Genomic DNA, 14111 nt, shown 5'->3' with positions numbered 1-14111 from the left:
GCAGGCGGCGCGGCTTCGGTGCAGCGCCGCCTGTCCCTTCCCCCGGCCGAGCCTGCCTTCCCCTGGCTTCCTGAAGCCAGAGGAAGGCAGGCTCGGCCCGGGGAGGAGACAGGCGGCGCTGCACCGAAGCCGCGCCGCCTGCCCCTCCCCCCCGCCTTCCCCTGGCTTCCGGAAGCCAGGGGAAGGGGGGGGGAGCGGCAGGCGACGCGGCTTCGGTGCAGCGCCGCCTGTCTCCTCCCCGGGCCGAGCCTGCCTTCCTCTGGCTTCAGGAAGGCGGGAGGGGGGGGAGGGAAGCGGCAGGCGGCGCGGCTTCGGTGCACCGCCGCCTGTCCCTTCCCGGGGCCGAGCCTACCTTCCTCTGGCTTCCTGAAGCCAGGGAAGGCGGGGGGAAGGGGCAGGCGGCACGGCTTCGGTGCAGCGCCGCCTGTCCCTTCCCCGGGCTTCAGGAAGCCAGGGGAAGGCAGGCTCGGCCCGGGGAAGGGACAGGCGGCGCTGCACCGAAGCCGCGCTGCCTGCCCTTTCCCCCCGCCTTCCCCTTACCTACCTCGCGCAGCCCCTTGTGCGAGCCAGACGCTCGCACTAGCCATCCCCTGCCATGCATTGCTGTGGCCCACATGGCTGTTCTGTGTGGGAGGTTTGGCCCAATTCTATCGTTGGTGGGGTTCAGAATGCTCTGTGATTGTAGGTGAACTACAAATTCCAGCATCTACAAATGCCAAGATTCCATTTTCCCCAAACCCCACCAGTGTTCACATTTTGACATATTGAGTGTTCTTAGAGTTTGGTCCAGATCCATCATTGTTTGAGTCCACAGTGATCTTTGGATGTAGGTGAACTACAATGCCAAAACCAAAGGACACTGCTCACCAAGCCCTACTAGTATTTTCTGTTGGTCATGGGAGAACTGTGTGTCAAATTTGGTTCAATTCCATCCTTGGTGAGGTTCAGAATGCTCTTTGATTATAGCTGAACTATAAATCCCAGCAACTACAACTCCCAAATGACAAAATCATTTTTTTTAGTGAAGGACATACATTGGGTTGTTAGGTGTCCAGTGGATTTTGAGTCCTGTTAATCCCACAAACAAATGTTACATTTTATTTATATCGATTTATTTCCTATATTTATGTTTTTGTGATTAATCACTATGCTTTATGTTCAGATTGTAACAAAAAAAATACATCCTGCATATCAGATATTTACATTACGATTCATAACAGTAGCAAAATAAGACGTGCAGTGTGCATAGGAATTTGGTCACTTTTATATATATATATATATATATATATATATATATATATATATATATATATATATATATTCCGGCCCTCCAATGGTCTGAGGGACAGTAATCTGGCCCCCTGTTTAAAAAGTTTGGGGACCCCTGCTTTAGAGACTTCAGGGGGAACAGTATGCTGTACAGAAGCCATTAGACTCCACTGGACTTTCAGACTACCAGTGGTTCTCAACCTGGGGTCCCCAGATGTTTTTGGCCTTCAACTCCCAGAAATCCTAACAGCTGATAAACTGGCTGGGATTTCTGAGAGTTGTAGGCCAAAACACCTGGGGACCCACAGGTTGAGAACCACTGGATTAGACAGACACTCATTGGACTCTCAAAACAGCGAGATTCTTTGGACTATAGACTGTTGATTCTGAGAATGAAGCCCTGTGTTACCTACAAAGAGAAACTACTTCAAATATTATCTGTAACTGGATTGATAAGCAAATTACCTGTATGCTGAATACATGAAGTTTGTGTACCTATATGCTGAACTCATGAATTATGCTAAATGTGTGTGTGTGTGTGTGTGTATGAATGCTGGCAAATGCCATTTTACAAAAAGGTTATGACTCTTAACAGGCCATGCTTTTACCAAGAGGTTACGGCATCATTTTTCAAAAGGTTGTGAGTTCTAACAAGATCATTCCTTTCCAAAGATCATAAAATCTCCAAAAGGGTTAGGGAGATTTCCCCTCCTACTCCAAGAAGGTTGGGCAGATATTTACTGATATTCTACATCCACAGGAGACTTCTGTCCCTAACCCTGGGGAATGTGCAAAACTATCTGTACACTCTCAGGTAATCAGTAACACATGCTTTCATCCTTTCTTCTACACAACCATTACATGTAGAGGAGCCATTTCCCATTTCACTGTAATAGCCCTACTTCTGATGCATGTGACATTATAACAGGATTCCTTTCTTCCTTCCCTTCCTCCCTCCTCTTTCTTTCTTTCTCTTTGTACAACACCTACAGTATATCTTCCACCCATTATTAATAAGATCCATTTATTTATTTAAAACATTTGTACCCCATCCTTCTCTACCTCCATGGATGGACTCAGAATGGTTTCTAAAAAGGCAACAATTTGATGCCAAACATAATATAAAACACATAATAAATACATCCACAAAATTAAAATAGTTCTAAATATGCATTACAAACCTTCTCGCCAGATTAAAATCACCAGAATTAAAATAATCACCCAAAGCAGTCCAAGTCCGGTCCAATAAATCTTGTCTTTCCCAGTAAACGAACTATTCTGTGAACGCCTGATCCCATAACCAGGATTTAAACTTCTTCCGGAAGATCAGGAGGGAGGGGACAGATCTAACCTCATTGGGGAGGGAGTTCATTGGGGGGAACTTAACTGTATTTAAATGGCTATGGAGACATGACCTTACTATTTTGCTGCTCTTTTTTTTCTTTTTCTTTTTTTTTTTTGCACCACCTTATACTATTCTTTGTAAATGATGAATGGAACAGAAAGGGGCACAACTGTTTCAGGATGTACATTTATGTGTCAGTCTGCAATCAAATAACATGTACCTATTCTCATAGGGGTTTAATTTTTGATATGATATAGTGCAGACAAAGTAGTGAAATACAGCCTAAGGGGGAAAAGGCAGAATTGCTTAGTTTGGGAATATTATCTATCTTATTCAAAGAAAAAGAGAGTCACCACTACTCAAGGGGAATCATGGAAAATTATGACAGAGAGGGAATATTTTTCCAAAGGGAGCAAGTAGTCGATAGGGAAAGTAGGACAAGATAGGGGATGGGAGACCAAAAATGGAGGGTGCTTACACTAACAGAAGCTAGCATGAAAAAGCTTAAATTTTGATACTTTCAGAGAAAAAGGGCCTGGAGCTATAGTTAGAGCTGAATATTTGCCTGCAAGGAGATGAATATTCTGAGAGTCCCAATGGATGTAAGTTTTCAACAAAGCTTTTGTTTTTTAAAAAAATCAGGTCAACGTGAAAACAATAATGGAAACTTTGGAAGGGAGAAATCATTGTTCGGCAGCATAATATGCTCCCCACCAAAAAGATCTCAGAGCATCTTCAGCTTATTCTGGCAAGGATTTTCTTTTCCTGGGCCAACAGTCCAAGGGCCATTCTTGGCAACACAAATGCCTTTTCAAAATGTGTGCTTGCTTCAGCCACTTGTCGCTGTGGTTGTGCTCCTTTGATGGGGAGGCGTTTGACTTCTCTTTGTGTGTCATGGAAAGGGAGACCTGTTGGGGATGCTCATGTGACAGGAAATGATCTTTTTCTTCCCCTGGGCAGATAAGCTTCTCTGCTTCTCATCTGGTCTCAGGACTGTGTTTTGCAGCAGAACTGAGAGACGAGCGATTGCTTCCACATCTCGGAAAGTAAATGCCAGGGTCTTGTTTGAATGAGTAATGCGTGTGTCTGGCGCTGAGCCAGACCCCTGGGCTGCTCTAATGCTTCTGGAGTACTGAAGTTTGCTGATCTGGCTGGGAGCCCAACATATGTAATATTCATTCTGATAACGTTGCTGCTTGTCTTTGCAAAGGCGTGGGCGTGTTGCTCTGTAGTTTCTGTGCACATTTCCAGAGTGTGCACCCTTTCATGCTTGAATACCCTAATTGCTCCAGATTTGGGATTGAGGAGAGGTGGTAGCAACAATGCAACAAAGTTTTTATCATGTGGCACAGAAATCTAAAGTATATTGCACTACGGGACTAAAGGACAGAGCTGTTTCAGCCTCACAGATTAAACATTTATAGGCCTATACTTTATAATGAATTATTTGTAAATTATCTTTAAATGTCTTTTAAAATTGCCCACAAATATCTGGCAACCGTACCATGATTGTGCACCCTTTTTCTGTATCAATCTATCTCATAAATCCCTTAACAATTTGTATCTTATATAGTTCGTCACCACTTCCTTGTCTTTGTCCTATGACGATTTTACAGGCCTCTGGAAATAGTTCCCAGGTACTTTCAGTGATGATTTGTGAGCAGTCAGAACGTCCCTTGCTAGATATATAACTAAGTAGGCTTCAGTTATGAGCATTTATTCTTGGCACTGATTGACATCTACCCAGTAATGGCTAAGTGTTACTATGTATGAGCACTTCTTCCAGTACTTGGAAAAGGCTTTTACTGCCTTTTAACAACACCACTGCCTATGACAGCATTTCTCAACTTGGGGGTCGAGACCCCTTGGCGGTCGCATAGGCGGTTTCATAGGGGTGGCCAAAGACCATCAGAAAACATATATTTCTGATGGTCTTAGGAACCCCTTTGGCAGAGAAGGCTGACAATCTCTCCGCTTGTCCTTCTCTTCATTTTTGGAAACAGATAGTGAATCCTCCCACCAAAAGCCCTCCTCCTGCTGTGATTGACTGGCCTCTTAGCCAAGGGGAAGGCTGTTTCTGAGACTCCAAGCAGAGAGGGGAGAGAAGGTGTGCTCGGAACATGACAGCGTGGTGCGCTGTATGTGCAGGTGAGGGAAGGTATGTGACGCTGGAGGGATGTTCACGCCATCCCTCCAGCATGGTGGTTCTATGTAGGTAGTTTGGCCCAGTTCTATCATTGGTGGAGTTCAGAATGCTCTTTGTAGGTGAACTATAAATCCCAGCAACTACAACTCCCAATTGACGAAATCAGTCATCGTCCCCCAACCCCACCAGGATTCAAATTTGGGCATATCGGGTATTTGTGCCAAATTTGGTCCAGTGAATGAAAATACATCCTACATATCAGATATTCATATTACAATTCATAACTGTAGCAAAATTATAGTTATGAAGTAGCAACTAAAACAATTTTATGGTTGGGGGTCACCACAACATGAGGAACTGTATTAAGGGGTGGCTGCATTAGGAAGGTTGAGAATCACTGGCCTATGAGGTCTGAGTTTTTCAAGTCACTGGTGTTTCCCAAAGGGTAACATTTTTCCGATCTCGCATCTGTTAACTCATTATGTTCTCAATTTATTTACGCTTTGCTTGCTTCAGACCAGTTTGCCATGCTAGTTTGTGGGGGGGGGGGGGGGGTCTCTAATTGGGAGGTCCAGAAATAATGAATGGAAAATTAGAAAATGTGCAAAAACAGGATTTTTTCTTATATTGTTAAATTTTGATACACTTTTTATGTTAACTGGGTTGTGTGTGTGAATGAACAAATGTTATTTGAGAATCTATTGGATTTGGCTACAGTTTATCTCTAGTATATATTAAGAACAGATGGTGCCTACTCTGAACTTTGTTGTTTATTCGTTCACTCACTCCCGACTCTTTGTGACCTCATGGACCAGGCCACACCAGAGCTCTCTGTCAGCCATGGCCACCCCCAGTTCCTTCAAGGTCAAACCAGTAACTTCAAGGATTCCATCCATCCATCTTGTCCTTGGTCAGCCCCTCTTCCTTTTTCCTTCCATTTTCCCCAGCATCATTATCTTCTCCAACCTTTCTTGTCTTCTCATTATGTGGCCAAAGTACTTCATCTTTGTCTCTAATTTTCTTCCCTTCAATGAGCAGTTAGGTATTATTTCCTGGAGTATGGACTGGTTGGATCTTCTTGCAGTCCAAGGCACTCTCAGAATTGTCCTTCAACACCACAATTCAAAAGTATCTATCTTCCTTCTCTCAGTCTTCCTTATAGTCCAGCTCTTGCATCAATAGGTTACTACAAGGAAATACCATTGCTTTAACTATGTGGATTTTCATTGCCAGTGTGTTCTTTTTACTCTTACCTATTTTATCAAGAACTTATCTGAAGTAATATCCTTCAAATTCTAGGTTCAGAGAAAGAAAGAGCACATATTTGACCTACTGAAACCAAAGCACTTTGAACTTTAATGCTGAAAGTGAGACAAAGTAGTTGCTTGGTCAACACTCTGTATGTGTGTTAGGTTGATTACCCAGCAGCTTCACAAAATTACATGTGTGTCGAAAAGATGCTAGAATTCCTCTGATTTCAAGGGATGTACAAATGTCTTTGTGTTGGATGCTATAACCTCCATATCCACAGAGGATATGTTCCTGAACTTACCATGGAAATAGGAAACAGTGGAGAATAGCATACCCTGTTGAATGAATTTATTATGGAGTTGGCCTAGAGGACTTAGAAAATCCTTAGAGGACATATTTTGTTGGATGAAACTGTGGACATGGGGTTTGTACTATATATAATTTAGCCTTCCAGATCATCTTTTTATTCATATGCATCTGGAGGAGCATGTGTTTGTTTTTTATTTAATTTATATACCACTGGCTACATCTGAAGCATTATCTCAAAACAGTGTTTTTTTTTCTGTGTCAGGTGTGACTTGAGAAACTGCAAGTCGCTTCTGGTGTGAAATAATTGGCCATCTGCAAGGATGTTGCCCAGGAGATGCCCGGATGTTTTGATGTTTTATCATCCTTGTGGGAGGCTTCTCTCATGTCCCCGTGTGGGGGCTGGAGCTGATAGAGAGAGCTTATCTATGCTCTTCCCAGATTCGAACCTCCGACCTGTCAGTCTTCAGTCCTGCTGGCACAAGGGTTTAACCCATTGCGCTACTGGGGGCTCCTTCAGATGCATATGAATAAAGAGATGATCTGGAAGGTGCCCTCGGTGGTGCAGTGGGTTAAACCTTGTGCTGGCAGGACTGAAGATCAACGGTCGTAAGTCCGAATCCGTGGAGAGCGCGGATGAGATCCCTCTGTCAGTTCCAGCTCCATGTGGGGACATGAGAGAAGCCTCCCATAAGGATGGTAAAACGTCAAAGACATCCATGCGTCCCCTGGGCAATGTCATTGCAGATGTCCAATTGTCTCACACCAGAAACAACTTACAGTTTCTCAAGTTGCTTCTGACACAAAAAACAAAACAAAACAAAACTGAGGGCTCAAAACAGTGATGATCTTTCAGGGTGATAGTTGAGTTTTAATAGCACATCCTTGAGGTCAAACATATTTTTCCCTCCATTATATAAACTATTGCAGGGACAACAATTAGATGAGGCTCTTTGTCCTGGTATGTGTCATAAAACTGTGGCCGGCAGGGGGAAGAAAATAAAGGAATGTCTGCAGTGTTTGCAGATTGAAAGCATTCTTCACCTGAAAGCTTTTGTAAAAAACAAAGAAGGGAATGAAAAAGCAATAAAATTGCATGAAATATGGAGCAGGAGGGAGAAAGAGAGAAAGAAAGAAAGGAAGAAATGGAAACCAGGTATAAATATGAGGGATACGTCCTGTTTTTTTGCAGGAGAGTTTTGTCTCAGGCTATCAATCAACTTTTCACCACTTCCTGCAACAGCAGGTCTGCTATAAATCCTGCCGTAACTGACTGGGTTTCATTTCCTCTGCCAAACCCTGCTAACCTGCGAGGCATGACACAATGACACCGGAGCGAACAGCTGATAATGTAATACACAGCTCCTGCGAGGCGAAAGTTAAAGTGCTTGTTCTCTCAGCTGAATGATTTTAAAGATCTTTATATTCTAGTTCCCAGGGGGGATAATTACTCAGTATAACGCACAGTGAATTTTTTTATCTCCTTCAGGAATTTTACTTAAAGCATGTGGAAAGGATGGGATAACGTTTCTCGTGCACTCACCGTTTTCTAAATTGCATCCATTACAGGAGGTAGTGCAACATCTTACAAAAAAAAATACTCCAAAAGAATATTTCAGTTCAACCCCAATTATAAGAGTGTTAAGGGAAAGGTTGCAGCTCTGCAGCAGAGCCCATATATGAGGTCCAAAGTTCAATCACTGTTGCTTTGAGTTAAAGAATCTCAAGCAGCAGCCAAACTACTGCCTAAACTCTTGGTGAATGGCATGAGAGAAGAGGGTCACTGTACTGAAGAACTGAAAGTTCCTCAATGGTTTATGTCTGATCCCACTGCATCTTTGCATCCCGAGATGAGCAAAAGTACAACCCACTTCACTTTCTGTGAGAGTATTTAAAATCGTTCAGCCAGCATAAACATCTGGATTTGATTTACTCTATATACTAATATATAGGACTAGACATTTTAGTCCGTCCCCCCAACTCCTCAAGTATTTCCTGTTGGTCACGGTGAGTATGTGTGCCAAGTTTCGTCCAGATTCATCTTCAGTGGGATTCATAGTGCTCTCTGGAAGTGAGAGCAATCTTGGAAAATACATGCACAGATAGGTGCATACATGGATATTTTCACTGTTTTAAATATATATAGATATTGTTGGGAATCGGGAGCTGTTAGGCTCAAAAATAACCTTCACAAAATATAGCAGATTGCCAGAAGCACAGTTCATAACCAGCAGAAACTTACATGTAGTGAGCAAGGATTGGTTTCCATTCAACAGGATGGAACAGGATTGCAGATCCACAACTTCATAGGATCAAAAATAATATGTTTATTAAAGATAAAAGAAATCCATTCTGGATAGAAAAGGTTCTTGGAGCTAACTAGCTTCTCTGAGCTATCTTCTAAGGAAAAGGAAAAGGAAAAGGAAAAATAAAAAACATAGTTATATCTACTACATGTTGCCTGGACAATGGCAAGATACCTCCTCACTCTAGAGAGGACAAATGAAGAAGTGTGAGACTAAAAATGGAGAATTGACCACATGGCTTCACCAGGGCAATAAAAATACCTTTAAAGAGAAAGTTGTTTTCCTTGAAGAGATCACATTGCTAAGTATTCAAAGGGGGAGGAAATAGTGGAATGCAGGATGAGCAAAACAAACCCCCCTTCTAAGCCCCTTCTTGAGATAAGGCATGCAAAAGGAATTTGGGAAGGAATCCCTCATTCTAATCTATCTAGGCTAACTGCTCATTGAGGTCTGGAGACTTCTGCAGTCCGTGATGAAACCCAACAGATATACCTGAGGTCATGTAAAATGGAATGGAAAAGGTTTAAGAAGTCCTGCACTAGAAAATATAGTGGTGTGGTTTTTAATCCTATGAATTTGAATGGTGTAATGCCAATAAACCTTTTCTTTTGTACTTCTTGGGATTCCATCTAAGCATCTTTTTTGCACATTCATTTCCTCCTTAGTTCCATCAGAACTGTTGATAAAGCTCTTTTCTTGTTAAACTTATCCTTGAAGACTTCGGGGAAGATGTTAGTCAAAATGGCTTCAAACTATAGAAAAGGAGATTCCACTTGAACATTAGGAAGAACTTCCTGACGATGAGAGCTGTTCAGCAGTGGAACTCTCTGCCCTGGAGTGTGGTGGAGGCTCCTCCTTTGGAGGCTTTTAAGCAGAGCCTGGATGGCTATCTGTCAGGGGTGCTTTGAATGCAATTTTCCTTCTCGACAGGGGGTTGAACTGGATGGCCCATGAAGTCTCTTCCAACTTGATGATTCTATGGTTCTATAAAAATGCAGCATGGTGTAGTGAGGGGAATCGGATGAAATATCTATTCTTACCATAGGGCAGGGGTGAGGATTGTCTGTCCCACAGGCTGTATAAGGATTACAAGGTCATTTGATCTGGCTCTGTGGCATCCACTACAGTGCAGTGGAGATGCAGTTAGAGTGGGTTGGGGGACTGTTCCAGATGGAGGACTCGTAACCCGGACAGACTCCCCATGGCCCAGACACCCCTTTGCCTGCCCCTCCCTGCCTGGCAGCCATATTCCACTTCTGCCCCTCTGCCTGGGTTGCAACACCACCTGAGAAGTTGCCAAGGCTTCCTAGCCCACAATTGCTGGTCAGGTCTGCCCATGTGCCCCCCTGCTCCCATGGGTCAAGTGTGGCTTCCTTCCCTGGGCTTCTCTCTCTTCCAACTTCCCTGGACCCTCCCCTTCCTTTGATTTTGTATGGGTCATGAATGATGCTGAAAATATCCAAATGACTCAGGGCAGAAAAAAATGTTCTCCAACCCTTCCATAGGACACCAGGAAGCAATATGTTGGGGTTAGGAGTACTCAGCATTAAACACATGGCATTTTAGTAGATGATGTTAAGCTGTTGACATCACGTGTTCAGCAACTGTGCAAATGCTTGTTGTGAGACCGTCTACCATCATCAACTAGTACCCAAAGGTAGGAGCATGATTTTCTCTTCCCCTTTTTAGTTTTCCCAAGCAAACTATCTCTCTGGCTGCCACAGCTTGGTTGTAAAGCAGTGCAAAATGTGTGAGAAAGTTCTCTTGTGCTAAAAGATTAAATATGTCACTTGTCGAGATACTTCTCTTTCCAATCGCTCTCTTCTTCCATCCATCAATGGCAGATAAGTAACTGATAAAACCAGAAAATGAACTACCTTGTTCTTTCAAGTGTTTAGTGGAAAATAAGTTAACTGTTACACTAAGGATGACACAGTTATGTGTAGAAAAAGCATGATGTTTTTGGGGGGGGGGGGGGGGGGAGAAGACCTGAAAAAGCAGAGGTTGGTTTTTTGGTTTTTGTTTGTTTTGCTTTTAAAGTATAAAATACATTGAAATATAAAATTCTGTAGAATTTTATAAAAAGTGAGGTACCCATTATGTTTTGAGGAACAATGTCTTATAGCTCCATGTTGTAGAACTTCAAAGCAAGCAGTTTCCTTTAAGGAAAAGAACATCTGGAAATCATATATCAGGTTGGAGTCAGAAATTGAATTGAGTGCCAGTATGTTTCCGGTCTGAGTTCAAGGTGCTAGTAATGACATTTAATGTCTTAAATGAGTATGAAACATATAGAACATATAAGAACAGGAGCAGGAGCCCAAACCTCACATGGTAAGCAGCAGTCAGTGAGATGGGAACCAGCCTTAAAAGGGGGGATGGGGGCTTCATTTGCTTTTTCCCAAATGAACAGCTTACTTCAGAGTAAAAACTGTGCAGTTTCAAATTTGGGGTGTGAATAGCAAAACAATTCCCATATATTACAAGTTGGTGTGATGCTAGCAAGATGGATCTGGGCCAGCTGATGGTGTACACAAGACCTAGGTTGGCATTGTCCCTCTAATTCAGTGGTTCTCAACCTGTGAGTCCCCAGATGTTTTGGCCTTCAACTCTCAGAAATCCTAACAGCTGGTAAAGTGGCTGGGATTTCTGGAAGTTGTAGGCCAAAACATCTGGGGACTCACAGGTTGAGAACCACTGGTCTAATTCTTCCTGCTTTTTTGTTTCAGTAGTAGTAGTAGTAGTAGTAGTAGTAGTAATAATAATAATAATAATAATAATAATAATAATAATTTATTTCTATACCACCCTGTCTCCCAGAAGGGACTCCAAGCGGTGTACAGCAAAAGAATTGGCAAACATTCAATGCCTAAAAAACATACATAATAAAGCACTTCAAATAATAAACAATCAAATAGAAAACATCAAAATATACTTAGAAAACAACTCAAAATAGCAGGTGAGAGATTTAAATATACAAAATAAAATGATTGGGACACGTTTCTCAAATTTTACACACATTTAAAACATAAATAAGTTAACAATGGGCCGTCTGGACAAAGGTCAATTTCCATGAGCTGAGTCAGAATTTAAATAAGGTGCTAATCCTCCTCCCTCCTGTATGCTTGAGTACACAAGTAAGCTTTTAACAGCATCTTGAAAGAGGGAAGGGCAGTTTTCAGTTCTTTAGGGAGGGAATTCAGTGATCACTGAGAAGGCACTTTCTCTCGTTCCAACCAGCTGTGCTTGAGATGGGGTGGTGGGGGGTGGGACTGAGAGGAGGGCTTCCTCCACTGAACTCAGCGGTCATGTTGGTTTATATACGGAGATGTGGTCATTCAAATTGTCTGGGTCCGATTAAATTAACACTAGATTTGGGAAGACCTATCTTTTAAAAAATGGAACCTGCAAAGCCCAGATCACCTAACGTCACCTTGTTGCATTTAGGAACAGTGTCCTTCTCATCTTCACCAAATATGGGATGTTATTAAGAGAGCCAGCATGATGTAGTGATTTGAATATTGGACTAGATCCTGGTTGATTTTAGTTCTAATTCCTGCTTCTCCATGAAAACCCACTGAGTGACTTTAGGCAAGTTGCATCCTCTCAACCACAGAGGAAGGCATTAGCAACCCCTTTCAGACCAAATCTTGCCAAGAAAGCCCCAGGATAAGATTGGCATAAGTCAGAGCCAACTTGAAGGCACATAAAAACAACAGTAGCAAATGTTTATTAACTCCTCAAAGAACAGGGAATGTAAATACTGTGGAATGCACATCAGTGTTTGGGCAATGTGGCTAGTGCCAGTAACAGGGGTTCTCATTATTGCTTAATTATATCCTTGTCATGAGTGAAGTCAGTTGGTTCAATTATATTTGCATTTGTGGCAGTCAAATGCTAAAACGCCTTGTGTGTTGTTGACCTCCCTCCTCCTCTTTTTTTTCTTTTTAAGGTCAAAGAAGTTGGCAGCTCTTGCCGAATGTATGCAGCAAACAGAGCTGACGAAGACCAAATTAGGTTTCGAGCTCAATGAGCTGGAAGCAGCTGCTCTTCTTGTGGAAGAGGAAGAAAAGGAGTTAAAAGCCAGGGGCGCAGGCGGTTATAAGCAGCCGCTGCCTCCCTCCGAAGGAGAGGCGAGTGACTCTGAAGATTCAAGCAGCACTTCATCATGCGAGACAGGAGACTCTGATTCAGAGGAACAAGAGTCCTCAGCCAGCGAAGATGGGGAAATAAATCCTTTACAAAGCACACTCCAAGACGAGAGGACAGCCCCACTTATTGACTGTAATGGATTAAGGCGAGACACAGGCGCTTTGACGTTAGATGTTAGGAATGAGAAATCAAAGCCTCCTTTACAATCTACATCTGTTCCTGGGAAACTGATAGAGGAATTAGGAAACCAAATGCAGACTGCAATTAGGCTTACGGAGGAGCCTGAAGGTTGCTCTCTGGGATGCGACGATGGCAGCAGCACTTTGCAAGAGACAGGGACAAGCCACGCAGCTCCAGGACCTTCTCCGGATCACAATGGAGAGAGACATTTCTTGGAGGTGACTCCAAAAAACAGCGCGCTTCTGCTTCTTGCCACTGCAAACCAAGATTCATAAGCAAACGTGGATGGAGAAGGCTGTAATGGATGGGTTTTCAGCTCTGGTTATTATGGTTCATTTAAACATTCAGAGACAAAATAGGATTTTTAAAGAATTTACTCTCCATTTCTCTGTGGGTTCTTAATCTAAAGTCATCGTGAAAGATGGTATTGATTTTCCTGTATTGATTTTCACTTGATCCACCCAGCTAAAATATGAATGCCTTATACATGTCATAGACATTCTTGGGTCCTGCATAAGGAGAAAGACAGGATATAAATCAAATAAATAAAAGGACAACTTCTGTGATTTTGAATTAATGTTGAAAGAGGCTAATTGCGTTAAAATAGTGTGTTCAAACTGGTGAGGGTTGCTGTCTTCTGTGCTGTCAATTGTTTATACAGAAAGTTTAAATGTAAATGCAGTCTGTTTATACTTTGCAATTTAACTTGGCTCTCAGTTGCCAAAAAGTAGTACAGCTTTGTTTATTTGCTTTTTAACCATATTGAAGTGTCCAGTAAACTTGTAGATTGAAGACATTTGGATTCAATGTTTTTCTTTCCATATTTGTTGTGTGTGTAGCATAATCCATGTCAGTGTAACCTGATCTAGTGTATGACTCCTTCCGTGTGGAGAACAAAGTCTATTCTGCTAACATTTTAATGCAAAGCTACCTAATTTGCACTTCTTAAAGGAGTATGCAAATGAAAAAGGCACCTCTCTAAATTTTGCAATTCATTTCTGTCAGAGTTGTACACAAAAGTGCAGAGATTAGGTCGCATAATATAAAAGGCATTGTATTTGGAGGCATTCCTTGCAGAATATGAAATGAGTATAAATGTTTACACACATTTCCATGTAGTCTTTTAAAATTTGCAAATTGATGCCAAAATGGGGTA

General features: G+C 42.3%; 1 protein-coding gene across 4 annotated transcripts in view; it reads left to right on the top strand.

The window, feature by feature from the left end:
- The window catches only part of SHQ1 (SHQ1, H/ACA ribonucleoprotein assembly factor), a 111328-nt gene extending 97581 nt beyond the window's left edge, over positions 1 to 13747 (top strand). For all 4 annotated transcript variants that reach the window (XM_060766345.2, XM_060766344.2, XM_060766347.2 and 1 more), the window contains exon 12: positions 12576 to 13747. In XM_060766345.2, coding sequence (XP_060622328.2) covers positions 12576 to 13230 — 655 coding nt within the window. In that variant the 3' untranslated portion in view covers positions 13231 to 13747. The remainder of the gene's footprint in view (positions 1 to 12575) is intronic.
- The last annotated feature ends 364 nt before the right edge of the window (positions 13748 to 14111 follow it).

Source organism: Anolis sagrei, chromosome 2, assembly GCF_037176765.1.
Source record: "Anolis sagrei isolate rAnoSag1 chromosome 2, rAnoSag1.mat, whole genome shotgun sequence".
Classification (NCBI taxonomy): Eukaryota; Metazoa; Chordata; class Lepidosauria; order Squamata; family Dactyloidae; genus Anolis; species Anolis sagrei.
This window is presented reverse-complemented; position numbering and strand designations above follow the sequence as displayed.